We start from the raw sequence: 15,440 nt of genomic DNA, 5'->3' as shown, positions 1-15,440 counted from the left end.
TTAACCTGTGTTTTGGCACAGTTTTTGTTGAGTAAAATGTGTACAAAGCAAGATGACACTTGTTTGCTGGTAGTTCGTAGTGTTTTGGTCAGGATTTTTATGTTCTATTTATTTGCAATGATTGCTTAATTTCAAAAAGCAATTCCTCCTTGGACAGAAATTATAAGCACAGAAAAAATAAATTTGCCCTCTAATGTATCTCTTTTTCCAGTTATAATAGTGAGAATTTTCTTTCTAAATCTTAAAAAAACCCCACCAAAACCTGAAGAAAGCTACTAATCTGATTAAGGTAAAGGAACTGATTCTTTTAAATCAGGAATACGCAAGATACAAAATTTATCTCTGTTTTTATTTTACAGGTGTTCCTCTCTGTAGCACTGTGCTCAGAAGCATGGACAAGGTTTACTATTCAACACTGATTTTGTAATTCCCTACATAAATGCTATCCTTATTAAGCAAAGTACTTCCAAAGAACAAAATATTGTATATTTTGGTACTTGTAGTCTGAAATTTTTCATTATAGTCTGAATTTTTTCAATATTTAACGACTTTTCTCTGTGTATTTTACAGATTCTGAAAATGGAATGGGGAGGAGAGTATTCTCTTGATTCTTCCAATTTAGACTGTTTGTTAAATATCCTTCCTGGAGAATTGGAGTTTCAACAAATTCTTAATGATCTTGATGAAAAAATTAAGAAGAACTCTTCTAGGTAAAGAGTAATCTATTTTTATCTGAAATACCAGTGAAAGTCATTACATTTAGGAAAAAATAGAGTTTTTCTTTCTTTTCTAGTTGTAGGGTAAAATTCTGATAATTATTTCAGTAGTCATTTTACCTTAACCTCTTGAGCATTTAACAAATTCTTAAATGCTATTTAATTTTTGTGTTATAGTCTCTCTCTGATATTTTTAACGGTTGAATCATCTTAATCTCAGGAATCATTGCAGTAGGTGTGTTAGTGAATGAAGAAAATGTGTACTCCCATGACAGCTATATTTCTTACAGCTATGAGATAGAATTTTTATTCACTAAAAGAGTACAGAATTTTACAGAAAATCAAAATTTGAACTTGATATGTTTTTTAAGCATTTCTAATGGAAGTAGAGAAAGCAAATAAGTTGATATATATAATCTTTCTTATATAAGCCATTATTTTACCTATTTCAGTTAAAACTGTTATGCTGCAATAGATGTTTCTAACTAGAATTTGTTTTGTAATATACTTTATTGTTCACTTCTTTGTCGTGTACTGGTTTCCAAAAACCAGTACTATAGAAACAGTGGAGTACTAAAAGAATTATTTGTTGATGTGGATTTTTTGCATGAGTACAAAAAAATCAACTCAAAGTTTTGTACCTTATTTGAGAAGTGGTGGCAGTGTGTTGTGGCTAAACTCTTTAGTACCTTTGAAATACTTTGAAAATCTGGGAAATATACTATTGCGGACCACTGCATAGTGCAGTTTCATATTACAATTTTCCAGCTGTTGACATTAGTGAAATGTAGATACTTAGATTTAGTTGATGTCATAACATAATTACAGGTACTTAAGTTTTGAGTTGCTATGGTCTTGTATATCTGGGGAAAAAAACAGCACCAGCATTTCTGGCAGATATGTTGTCACCTCTTCAGTTACCAAATAAAAGTGATTTTGTCATCATTATAAAGAGCCAGCCTGAGAGTTAGAAAGGTTCTCATAAAGATCAGTCTTTGGAATGCATGCTTTACTGCTGTTTTTGCTTTTAATGTGTGTAAAAGGCATGCTGCTGGTTGAGAAAACTTTTGGCTGTGAGAAAGCAGGCCAGCAGTTTGTTCCTTTTTACATTACTTTTTATCAGTTAACGTTTTATGTTACATTTTACATTAACATCACAGTGAAACTGTACATTTTTAAGAAGGCTGATTGTCACTGTCTTAGATATAGAGCCCTGCAAATTAGAAGGGCCTTTCACTGTAAGTTTTGTAGGATCCAAATGGGATTTTATCCAAGGAAAGAAGGAAGGTGGATTAAGGTGTGGTACACAGCAGCACGTGTCAGGAAAAGCTTTGTATTTCTGCTGAATTGACACTTAAGCTAGTTTTTAAACTAATTTTCACAAGGAAAATCAGAAAGCAGCCCTGTAGTTACCAGGGATATTTTGTTCCTGTAATATGTCAGTTTCAGAAATGGAGAGGAGTTTAAAAGATGGACAGCAGCTGATGTGACTTTTGAATTAAAAAGTCCTTTTATTGCTAATACATTAGAGGTAGCATGGAATGAAATCATTTTCAAGTTACCATTGATCTTTGTAAGTGGTATGATAAGAGCAGCTCTATGCGCTACGGTGATACAATTGGAATACAATCCATTTTTCATCAGATAGATTTATGATTTTATTATACCACAGAGAATAAACATAATAGTATACAGCATATATATATTTTTTTTTAAATAAAACATTGTGTAAAAAAATTATGAGCCACAAGTGCGTAAATCACTTGAATGCTCATTTATTGCCTTCCAACTGAATAGCTTTTATAAAATTTTGTGACACGACAAATCAGATATGCTTTCCAGCAGTTGCATTAACTTCAGTATTTTTGTTTTGTACCAATTCTATTTGATGCTGTAACCAAAAAAAAAAAGGCCATCTGTGTAAAATTGTTTAATTTGTAAGTTTTAAGGGAGTAAGTTTCATTCATTCACTGTTATATAACAGCTTTTGCCACACTTGAATGTTGTTTATTTTTACAGCAGTTTATAGAAGTAAGTGAGTATGAACTCTCATAATTATTGTCACTGCTGGCCAGTTTTATGTGCAGTGATAGTCTCAGGTTATTCTGAAGTGTGGTTTCATTCATGATTTCATCAGGACAGCCATTTGTCTTCAGTCTTTGCCCTCATATTTGCTTTGACTTTTATTGTTTTTTCCTAATTGGAGGATTAAGAATTAGTTATTTTGTGAGGAATCCACAGAACTAAACTTTCAGCTGATACTTAATACTTCTAAGCAGAAAGTAAGGTACAGAGCTTGAAACCAAGCTTGTAGTGCATAACTTGAAAGTGATTTTAAACATGAAATCTCTTCAGTTGATTTTTTTGTGTGTATTCACTTCTTTCTTCAGTGAGTGATTGGCTGCCTTTTAATGGTGATAGATTCTATGAGACTATAGGACAATGTGAGGTATTCTAGGTCTTCTTCAGCAGAGCAATTACTCAGAATTCAACAGAATTATTTACTAATGATAGCTCCACAATGCACTGGAGACTGTATCTTTGTGAGGCCCTTCACAAAGGCTTAATCTGACTTCAGTCTGATAAACTTCAACTGGACCCTCTGTCTAATTAATAGTAATTTAGTCACCTGGGATTTTGATGAAGGTCTTTTTTGAAGGCTGCAGCATGGTCAATACTAGTAAGTGCTTGTAGTATTGCATCTTGTCCCACAACTATTCAATATAAATTGTAATCTTTATTTGAGTAACTAACAAGATCCTTAACTTGGAACATACCTCAATAAGGATGTTAGTATGGCATTTTCCAGTTGTTCATCATAACTTTGCTGATTTGATTAGCAATACTCCCCATTATCAATACCTCACAGCAAAGGGATGGATGAGTTTCAACCAGGGTATTGAGCACTGCTGTCTCAATCCATTTTCCTGTATTGGAATTGGAGTGTGCAAGGACTTGTGTTTTTAAAGTGAAATGTGCTGCAAGAGTTATCTTTATATTTTGTTTTGAAGAAAATTTTGTCTTCTCTGGAATTTTCAGGAAGCAGCTACACTTCACTTTCCTGTTATTCAAGGGAATTAGTAAAATCTTGGCATCTCCATCCAAAATTCCAGTAATAGCTGAGTATTTGGGAGAATTTTAAAGCAGGGCTAATAGTAGAGGAATAAAATTGATCATTTTTTTCAGTTTTGTTCAGACGTAAAAAAAGAGTTTGACTTTTCTCTGTGAATGTGTCCTGCTTGCAGTACAAGTGAATTAGTGTAGTATTTATTTGACAATTTAGTAACTATAAAGATATTAGTATAATGTAACTAAAATCTCTGTCAAAATCTCTCTACTCACTGCCCTGCACTGTTTGTTAGGAATAAGTAATAAAACTTAGGAAGGAATGTAATTTTATTCCTATTCATCCTGTGCTGTCTGTTCATGACCACTGAGTTTGGTATAGTTGTTTCTTACCACTGTGCTAGCTGGACAACACGGAGTTTCTCAGAGGGTGGCTATTTTAACAGACACGCAGTTTCTTTACTCCAATATATAGTGATTATAATTGTGTCTGTATCTTGGGTAGGTAGGTAGTTATCATGTACATACACAGAAACCTGTGATCAGGTCTTTGACTGCTCTGCAGAATATCCCAATTCATTTCATATAAGAATACTTGAGATAGTGGGTTTTTTAGCCATTATTTGTCACTATAATGTTTTGGTCAATGGATTTATGTTTTACTGCCAGTATTCTGAAATAACTTACCAAGGCAAAACTTACATGTTATGGACTGAAATATTTCAAGTCTTTAAAACAGGATTGGAAATTAAAGGTAGGCGGTGGTTCAGTTAAACTGATCATTCTCATATGGTTAAGCTGCTGAGTAAAGTTTCTCTTGCTGAGGTACAGCAGTCATCACCACCATTCTATGTCTTTATGGTTTCAGTGGTATTGTTACTTTGCAGTTCCAGTGAGTATGTTCTGTAAGTAAATAAATTAGAGATATGAAGTAGTTTGCAAAGTCTTTGAGGTAGGTGCTGTAAGAAGAATTTGAGAAAGTTAATTTTTTCACAGCTTTTACCTTTATAGTCCTGTAACTTTCAGTCTCATATTTTAAGGAATTGCTGGTTTTAAAAACAAGTATCAACACATATTTGTCTTAGCAGTATTTTTGTAAAGAGGTTGACTGTTTGTACTCAGTCTTTCCATCAGCTTTTTATTGCTGCTTACAAAATAATATTTAACTTCACTCTTATTGGTTATATTTTCAATGGAACTTTGGTACAAAATATGAGTAAGAGAGTAATATAGTCAAGCTAGAAGAGAAATGTTAACATACACACAAATATGAGGTGATTATAAAACCTGTATTATTAGCACTAGCAGCTTTACTTTCTGGCTTTCTCCTGTGCTGTTGAGATCACCACTGTAAAGAACATAAAATATGAAAAGGAGTTTATGGAGTTGGGTTAATGAGAATAAGAACAGGGGCATGCCAGAAAGAATAAGCTTATGGTCAGGTAGCCTAGACTAGAACAGCATAACCATTATAGGCTAGAATAATCTCGTTATAGAACTAGAGTAATCTCTCTCTTTTTTTTTTTTTCTTTTTTTTTCTTTTCAGAATTTTTAGGAAACCTAAGAGGTACATTGTACCATGACTGTTACATAGGTTATGATAAGCATTGCAGTAACATGCAAGATCATAAATAGCCGCTTTTAGTCAAACCTTTTCTGTTCAAGATAAGTTTATCAAAATATTCTTTGCATGAATATATATATGTGTTTGTTTGGTTTTTTTTTTCATTTAGATTGTATCTAAAAAAAGCAGTTTAAAAGTTACTAGGAAGTAAGTTATTTATATTTTGGTTAAATTAGTTTATTAACACAGTAGTGCTGAGACATCAGCAGTGACTTGATGAAATTTTCTGCAGATCATGGGAAATTTTCTTAATATTTCCTTTTTGACAGGTCAGCTTTCATGAAAAAAGAAAATTTTTCAGCATGGGCAAAAGTGTAACAATGAAAATTCCTGTGGGAATAATACAGTAAAGGTCTTTCTCAAAATTTTTTTACTATGGAAGTGTACAGCAGGTCCTCTGACAGACACATTTCCAAATTATATGACTGATTTTATGCAAAATGCCCCGTATCTTTAGCAGTCAAGCTTTTTAATGAATAAACTTGATAATAACAAAGCAGTATTATGTTAGTGCTGCTATCTTCAAAAAAACAGTGGAAACAACTATTAATTTTAAAACAAACTGTCTGTTCTTAATAAAAGACATGTAAACTGATTCTAAAAGCAGATCTCCATGAGTATGATGATCTTAAGCATAAGTAACATGAGGTTTAAAGATAATTTCACTTTATAGCTTAGTAGTTTAATTTAACCAATCTCATTGTCATTTTATGGCTGCTCCATATGCTATATGAAATAAATTGAAACAGTGCTTGTTAGAAATTGAAAGGAGTTAGAAGATCATCCTTCAGCTTACTCATAGTAATCTTAGGCAATGGAAAATGATATATAGAGACAGCAACCCTCATTTTGATACTGTGCTTTTCAAAATAATGGTGTATCAGTATGACAGTGCTTACACTATCAGTTCCATTATAGTATTTGGTTTGTAACTGTTTGTCCGTTGATGCAGCCCCATAAAAAGCAGTCTCTCCACATGATTAGGTTATTCCTAAAAACTGTCATTAACTTCATAAATAAGAGCACCTAGGAGTTCTCAAATCGAGACTGTCTACAGTGGGAATACTTACCAAATGGTATCAACATGCTGTTCCAGAAAAACTCCATTGTGGACACAGATAACATAAAAGAACTTTGCTTTGTTTGTAAAAAAACCCAACAAATACCTCACCTGTAAAAAGGGGAAGCTATTTCAGTGAAAACATTTTCACGGGCATAATGGTATACCGGTAGTACTAACTGCAAGCATTTATGTGCCCACAAAGGCTCAAGGTACTCCTTGTGTGGGACTAAAGATTTTTTCTTGAAAAATCATTCAATTTTACAAAAATCGTTAGGAGCATAACTATCAGGTTTCTTTGCTCCAGAAGAAGGTTAATTTTTTCTTTGAGCTTTTACATTCCACTCCTTGTTTAGTAGTTTGGTGACTATTTTTTTTCTGTTTACGCCTGAACAGTTCCACAGGTTCAAAGAAAAGTAAAATCATCTGTGGAAGAAAAATTAATTGAGGGCTGTTAAACAGTACAACACTGGTTGAAATTCTTGTGTCACAAACTGCTAGAGACAATATCTTCTGAGAAATCTTAACTGTTTAATTTTTTTTTTTTATTTTATTTTTATAATTATTATTATTCCTTAGCATCTCCTAATGACCACTGTCAGAGACCTGGAGACCTTCCATCTGACCAGGAACAACTCTGCTAATATAGTTCAAATAAGCTAATTTCCAACAGAAGAATTCAGCACATGCTGGTTAGGTTCAGCAATGTCTTAGCATTGGTACGTGAGCCCCTAAAACATGAATTGTTTGCCTGACCTTATCATTAAGGTTTAGTGTTTCAGAGGATGTTTTAAAAAAAACCCAATAGCATACACATGGAGCACAGAACCAATTAAAAATAGTAATCAGGGAAAAAGCATCAAGTACTGAGCTATGTCTGATTTCCTCGTTGTACTCCAGATCTTGTATTCCTGATTTAGAGAGGGTGGCGTACACTCGCGGTTGTATTTTTCCATTGACTGCACATGATTTTGAGACAATTTACACTCCATCATACGTGTGTACTGTCAGTTGACATCATCTGGGTTGATGCCTCAATTTGTTCAAAAAAAGGAGCTTATTTACTGCACTGAACTTAATAAAATATATTTGCAGTTAATAAAAAAAGGTTTATTTTTTGGGGAAAAAGGGAATGTAGCGCTTTATATGGCTTTTTGTAATTATACTTTTAAGAATCAAACTCATTCAATACATTAAGCACAGTTTTCACATCAAAATCATGTTTTGTTTATGGTTTTTAAAACTGCAGCAAATTTTGTTTCTAAAAAAGGGAATCAGAATCTTGTTCTCTCTACACTGATAAGAAATTATAAAGTTGTAAATACTAACCTACATGGTGAGAATAATTTTAATCCTATTTGGCAGAAGTATTTTATTTAAAACAATTGCTTTCTAAACCCAGATAATACACATTAAAATGTTGGGTTTTTTTCAGAGGTAACCAAGTTCCTAAATATTTAATTTGATGAAGTAATTAATGTAAAGGATTAAGTACCTATAATTAACCACGTTCTTGTAATACTAAGTGTTGACAAAAATCTTAAAAGAAATAACAGTGGTTTTGAGACCATGATTACCTACAGTATACTGTAAGAAAACAGGATGGAAATATTTTTATTCAATCAAAACCAGTTTTAGTCCTAATTCAGTGTTTATTTTATTGAGATAAAAGGATTAAATAAAATGAATAGACCTATCATGATTTATACCAACAGGGAGGTACAACTGAAATTTATCCACCTAATCCTCTTATCAGTGTTGGGACAAATTACCAAAATACCTGGCCTTGAGAAGGCTGTAGCCTATTTAGTTTGTAGCCTATTGGCTACACAGATTCATATATCAAAGATGAGTGTAAAAACTGGTTTGTAATTGAAGCAGATCGGCACAGAGTAACAACAGTAGTCCCTTTTACAATGCACAATGCTGTAATTTATTGGGTATGTTTGAATGAGACACATCAGCACACCACAATAAAAGCCTTTGATAGTGTCCCAGGAGTCAAGGTGTATGAACAAGGCATTAGTTTCATAGTCCTGAGAGCAGGTTTCACAAGTTAAAAATATCCATGCCAATCTTTTGTCGGGTTTAGAATTGGTATTCATGGCTGGGCTATCCCATCTGGAACCTAAGTGGGCCACAGGCTGAGAGTGATTGTTTTTCATGGAGGTGCTTTGTGCTCCTGATAAGGTTCTTTGATGATGGAAAGATACTTGTTTCAGTGCACTCATTTTGAACTCAGTCATGCCCAGGAAAGTCTTCAGCACCAATTTTATGGAAGTGTTTTATAGGCCACCTGTGTATTCCTAAGTTTTAAAAGTTTTTACGTATTTTAGCATTAATTGTAGCTACTGAATTGGGTTTCTGAATATAATGCAGCTGTAAAATGTGGTGACTTCATTTTGATAGAGTAGATAGACTTTAAATGGTTCACCTTATGTCTTTTAAGTATAAAACAAATATACCCATATCATGAATACAATTAAATACGGGAAAATAAGCTGTTCAAAATGATGTACTTATTTTGATTAAATTTTTTTTAGAAGTTTATAGTCATAGTTTTGGAAACCATTTATGGAGTTGTTTTTCTGACATTCAAAATGCTACACTTCTGCACTTGCATTCTTATGATTGTCCTTGCATTCTATAATTGTAGTTGATGTGGTTTTCATATTTAGCTTGTTATTATTTAATACTGTATTTTAAAGAAACAAAAGGTACAAAGTGAACCTATCACAGATCATAAGTCTTGACAGCATTCTCAGAAAAAATAGGCTTCCCTTTTGTGCTTGTTGAGTAACTAAAATAAAATGCAGACTACTGTTTATCTCTGAACTTAATTTAGTGTGACCGTTAGCTTATTTTTTTCCACTTTTTTAAAAAAAGTCAATTCAAACTAACAGACTCAGTTCCCAAAGGTATGGATGACACTGATTTACTTTATTGCTGTTGATTAGAATGAGGCAGCTAATAGGAATTCAGGGTACATTGCATAACATCTGCAAAAGAATAAAATGCAAATCACTCAATAAAGGAGAAAACCCAGTAGAAAATCAAATAAAAACTTCCACATCCTGAGAACAGTACTGCAGGCAGAATTAAATGATGAAGTGTAGTCAATGGGTGATATGCAAAGTGGCCTTTCATCTCTGATTTGTTGTTACAAATTGATATGGGGTAGTGTTTAAGCTTTTTTTTTTAAAAAAAATGTTCAAAGTAGATTGTATTTTAAGAAAAATATTTTCCTCGAAAAAGATGACATTTCATGGAAAATGAATCATTTTACACAGAGAAGTTACGCAGAAAAAAAAACCCCAACTTTTTTCTTTCCTTTTTGATTTGAAAACTGGAGGTCTTTAATATGCTGTTTTTGTCATGGCTTGTAATATATGTAAGGATTTAATTTGTTTTCCAGTTTCTTTTTTTCCCTCTCCTCTTGTTCTCCTTTTCTTCTCTTCCTGACCTCTTTTCTCATCTTCTTTTGACTTCTTTTGACAGAGCTAGTCAAGTTTGAAAATGTTAGAGAGCAGTTAAAGAAAAACAGCCATACTTGCTCTCTATAAAATAGAGACAAGTGGCAGTTTAATAGGCAAGTTTGTTGTTTGGTTGATGTCGTGAAAACAGAAAGTAATATCAAAGATCAAAAGTATGTGACACTGGAAGTACCTGTAAAGAGCTGAGTGTCATCTAATCCTGTAACTCTGCAGAGATAGAAAGAACTAAGTTTTAATTTGTGTTAAACCTTGCATCCCTTATCAGCTCTAAGAATATAAATGGAATAACTAATATACTCCAAAATATAATTCAGATAGTAGCAAGAATCACTTTGCACTTCAATAAACCAAAACTGGCATTAGTCTTATCGTTGGTTCTGTTTGTATTAAACCTAGATCTGCCTACATCCAGTCAATACTATTTTTCTAACTGAAACTATATAAAATATTAAGCATTGCTTTTTTTAAAAAAAATATAGTTCTGAAATACTGAAAAGGTGTTTTTGTAGGAAAAGATAGAGAATTAGATTGTGGATTTTTCTTTTTTTTTTTTTTCCACATAATTGTGCACACAAATAGAAATAAAATAATTTAGGATATCCAGTTGTTCTTGTGCTATTTGCAACTGAAATCCCTGTAATAACCATACCAGTCACATTTGATTTCGTGAACAGGATTATGCTTCTAGATGAACGTTAAGGAGTGGATCAGCTCACTGGAAGCAAACTCCTGTTTTCTTTCACATATTCTAATAACAAAAACAAAAAGAAAAGATCCGCTTTCTCAGCATAACTGACTCTTAAAATTCTTTTCAGCATTTTCTGTGATGTCAGTGGGTCTTTATGGAGTCATTAATACACGTTATGTATTATAAAACAACTGCTGATTGCTAAAGGAGCAAAATGACACATTCACCTTTGAATATGGTAGTTGATTCAGTTTATATTCTCTGCTTTAGCTAATTAAGCACCAAGGGCCAGACCTTAGGCTGGATGATGTTATTCACTAACTACTTTATTAAAAAAGTACAAGGTTGTTTGAGAAGCAGGGCAGTACTTACTTTTACTGAGGATGGCAGTCTGGCCTAAAGGAAATTTATTTTAGCCCTAGCTCCACTGTATTTAAATGTTAATCCTGCAAATTCAGGCCTTAGTGTTACATTAATTTGAAGTAATTTTTCTTTTTGAAATATGAAATATATGAATGCTTTCTATTTCCAAGTCATAAAAAAACCACCCTATGATTTTTTTTTGTTGTTGGTTTGTTTGTTTGTTTTTTAGCATAGAACAGTGTCTTAAAGACCTGCAATCAGAAGTAAATGAAATATGTACCGGTGAAATACTACAGAGCACAACTGACTGCCTTCAGTGGCTAAACAACTGCAATTTTAGTTCTCTCAGGCCTTCTTCTACACACCACGGAGAGCTGATGGAGTTCCTTAGGACCCTGGTAAAAATTGTTTACTAAAGACTTTAATGTTTGAGGAAGTTGGTTATATGCTGGGGGGGCTTGGGTTGTGTTTTGAGGTTAATTAGTTTTCTCATTTCAGTCTTCAGTGTGGTGAGGATAGTTCAGAAACTTTATTATAAGGCTTAGTACTGTTTTGATGTCCACAGCGGGGAGTTACGTTCCTTTTGATCATGCCTTAAATAGACAAACTTGGGACCATGTCTTTTCACTGATACTACCGCATGCTCAGCACTGCTAGTGCTGTTTTAGAAATACGTTGGTAAGAAACATCTGCAGTTACTGTCTATACCCAGGCTGTTACTGTTACTGCTTGTTCTTCGTTGTTTCAGTGTGAGTTTAACTCATCTAATACAGATTATTGTCCTTTATGCATTATTTAGTCATTAACTTCCTATCTACTTTTTCTAACTAGAAATGTGGGAGCTACATCCATTGTCCTAGCAAGTTGTACAGTTAGACATAGCCAAAAATCAAATTTCACTTCAATGAGAAATTCCATCATTTTAGAAGGCATTTTTATCCCAAATTGATATTAAAGGTTATCCCTAGAATGTTTCTGTGGAAATGGAAGTCTGGAAAATTGAACTGTGTGAAGGATGATACCTCAATAAATGACAACCTGCAAGTTTGTGTATAAATTATGTATGTGTGTGTTTATATGTTGTACACATATATGAGTGTCAAAACAAATAAACAGTGTCCAGTGGGTTGTTCTTTGTCACTTCCATGTCATGGTTTAATCATACGCCATGAACAGCTTTAGGCTAAGATTGACTGGATCAATAGAGGAAAACTGCTCTGGAGAAATGGAGTATTTTCTCCTTTGGGACTATCTCCTGCCTAGAGATAAAGGTTCATCAAAACTCTTCTGTTTTTTAACTCTTAAAACTGGTTGTTGATCTTCGTCACCCTTGAATCCGCTGGATTAAGCTGTGTCAAATGAGGAAGTCACCTCTAGAAACACCAGGTCTTTCATGTTCATGTGGTGAAGAAGTGATTTTTTTGTCCCCTTCTAATACAGGTGATCAGTATGAATGTTGCTATTAATCATCACACTCAAGGGTGTCAGAGACTGCTGCATGCTACTTGATCTAGACCAAATGAGAATCCCACAAAATGCTGTCTTAGGAAGTTTTTTGTTACTGCTTTTAGTCCAGTTAGAGCCTTACTTATACCTGCTCAGAAGAGAGCATGGCAATGATGACTTGTGTCCATTCCCTGCTTTCTTCCTTCAGGATCTATTCAGACCATATACCTGAACACCAGGTGGCGGCATTTGTTTGGGAAACACCAAAATGTCCCCATCTCTGGAATACTTTGGCTGTATCTTGCAAAAATGTGCTTTCTAGCTCTTTGGCTTCCCAGGAGGTTACTGATTGCATGACAGTCTGGCTGTGGGCTGTAGAGTCAGGTTAAGCCTTGAGAATGGCTCTGGCAGGCTGCTAAACAGATAGCAAAGTGTGAGAAGCCTTAAAGTCTCAGTTCTGCACAGTTTATCAGGAAAACGTCTGTGGAGCTCAGGAACTTGGACATCACTGTTTCCAGGCTCGTGGCTTCTTAGATAATCCAGCCTGCTGTGTAGATGAGACTACAAATGAAAAGTGTATATATATTAGCATAGAAAATCCATCTGGAAAAAGTTACACTCACAGTAGATAATCTTTAGCACCATAAACAGGTCTGCAGTAAAATATTTTCAATAATATTCACCATTAATGAGATTATGATGTGACCTTTCTTAAATGTGTATCTCTGTCCATTGATCTAACTACTCAGTTGGCTTAATTTCTCACCTGCAAGTTTTTAGTTAAATATCATATAATACATCTTCAGTAACAGTAATTCTACTTCATCTACCTCAGAACAATATCCCTGTTCATTGTTGTCCCTTATTATGGGTGTTTATATTGTTAGGGATTTTTTTTATCTTTTAAGCTGCTGCAACAATCTAAAAAATAGTGCAAAGTTCTGTATGTGCTTTGGCTGCAGTGCTGTATTTAGGTTTGTTGTTAGCGTGCTGTTCTTCTGCACTTCTGAACTCTCATGGGAATACTGAGAGGTTCTTCATGAAGCCTGAAATGTCCGTTATGTGAAATGTCGTCATTATGTGTACTGTTTTGTAATTATGAATATCTAAAAGCTGAATATATACATGAACACATCTTCATTAAATTCTGTCCCTGCTAAACTAATGACAAAATCTTTTTTCCCCACAAAATCTTAATCTTGCTGCATTTATTAATTTATTTAATATGTAGTAGGCTCTAGTAGGTAGTAGTCCAGTTGATAGACTGCAGATGTTTTCCTGTATATTATTGTCACTAAATTTCTATGCTTATGAGAGAACTTTCCATGCTTCTCTAAAACCTTTGGATACTAATTTGGATCTTTTTCTCTTGAATAGTTTTGGCATCATCTTTTGAAGTGTTTTTACAGGTTAATTTTTAAATAGAAAAGCCTATGTCAATATAGGCAGTGTTCAAAGAGACTTGATGACACTGTTTTCAGAGCTTCAAAGTTCACTTCAGGGGCTCTTTTTCTGAGTAACACTAAGTCTAAGATGGCATCTGCAAGCTCCCTATTTTTAATGCTTTAGTTTAAGTTGCAAAGGGCTTGAAACAATACTTGGGATTCTTACCGGCTTTCATGAATAAAAATGTTTCTGCTTAACCTTAAAAAATAGCAGAGGAAATTGCTTGGAAGGCAGTTTGGGTTCATCATCTAAAGGCATCAGTTACATTCACTGTTTTGACAGCTTCTCTTGCTCTGTTAATTTCAGAATTTAGTATTTGAGCGTGATTCATAAAAAAAAGTAACCTTTAAATTTCAGGAGTCTACCTATGGAGACTCAGCTCTGCAACACAACAGTTGGTGAATAGGGTTTCAGTTCACACACTGAAACACATTCTTTTTGTGGCCACAAAACGTTATAGAATACTCAGCAGATAATAAAAGAAAATAAAATCTGCCTTATGTATATGCATATTGATATGTATGATTTAAAATTTGAAGTAGTTACAGGTATTTCTATCACATGCACATGCTTTTATAGGATGATATTTGGCTGATAATTCCCCTTATTATTTTGTCTTCCACATGTATTTCCTGCTTGCAAGTAAAAAGATTCATAGGAAACATTCTGAAATAAAGATGTAAACTGGAAGAAAAATAGAAAGTCTGTTATTTTTAAGACTTTCCTTTATGCCAGGCAGTGATGCTCTCTGTCTTTTGTTTAGAATTAGCTACTGTGGTGCAAGTATTTAATTTTTTAACCTTCATCAGGAAGCACTCCAGAGTAGAGGGCAACAGGAAGATTAAACTCTTGTTTTCTCTCATAAGAATGCAAAAGTTTTGAGTCACCCAGAAAAAAGGAGTTCTGATGCTGAATATTTTTGTGACTTAAAAGAATGGAGGGGGGGGAAACAACCCACTGAAGTTTTTGTTTTAAATTTGATCTTTTTTATAGTTTTATAAATTATTTATTGATTAAAGCTTGTTACAGTTGAAAAATTGAACTTTATATTTGGAAATTATTATATTTATGCAATACCATACTCAAATTTAATTTATTTCTCTCTTTCAAAATGGGACAAGAAATAAAATTGTTTCCTCTGATACTGTAGGTTTAATAAATTGGTACTTCTGAAGGCAAAAAGTTGCCAACAGTGTCTTTACCAGCCTTGCTTTGTAGGATGGGGTGTAGCTAGGAGACCCAGATAAAGCACGTAAGTGAAAAGAACTACCCTTTTGTCATTTGCCACAACGCTTTCCTCTGTTGGAGAGAAGTGACAGGAGGCGGGGGACCAATTGAGTGGGCTTCTAAATCCTGATTCACATAAAGCTTGCCTGCTTGGTTCCTGAAACCCAGAAAAAGAAGAGTACCACCAGCTTCACTCAGTTTTCCTGTGACTGGGGAGGGGGAGGGAATCTGTAGCCAGCTGTTTGTAGCTGGAAGATCAAGAGCAGGTCTTTATAAATAAAAAGCTGATGAGCCTAGGACTGTGGCCAAA

The 15,440-nt window shown here is 33.9% G+C and overlaps 1 protein-coding gene across 3 annotated transcripts in view; it reads left to right on the top strand.

Annotated features, from left to right (window-relative positions):
- The window catches only part of KIAA0825 (KIAA0825 ortholog), a 252,855-nt gene that overhangs the window by 33,989 nt on the left and 203,426 nt on the right, over nt 1-15,440 (top strand). For all 3 annotated transcript variants that reach the window (XM_056325815.1, XM_056325816.1, XM_056325817.1), the window contains 2 exons: nt 571-710; nt 11,241-11,409. In XM_056325815.1, coding sequence (XP_056181790.1) covers nt 580-710; nt 11,241-11,409 — 300 coding nt within the window. In that variant the 5' untranslated portion in view covers nt 571-579. The remainder of the gene's footprint in view (nt 1-570; nt 711-11,240; nt 11,410-15,440) is intronic.

Source organism: Falco biarmicus, chromosome Z (genome assembly GCF_023638135.1).
Source record: "Falco biarmicus isolate bFalBia1 chromosome Z, bFalBia1.pri, whole genome shotgun sequence".
NCBI lineage: Eukaryota > Metazoa > Chordata > Aves > Falconiformes > Falconidae > Falco > Falco biarmicus.
Note: the sequence above shows the minus strand (reverse complement) of the source record. Positions and strands in the feature narration are given on the sequence as shown.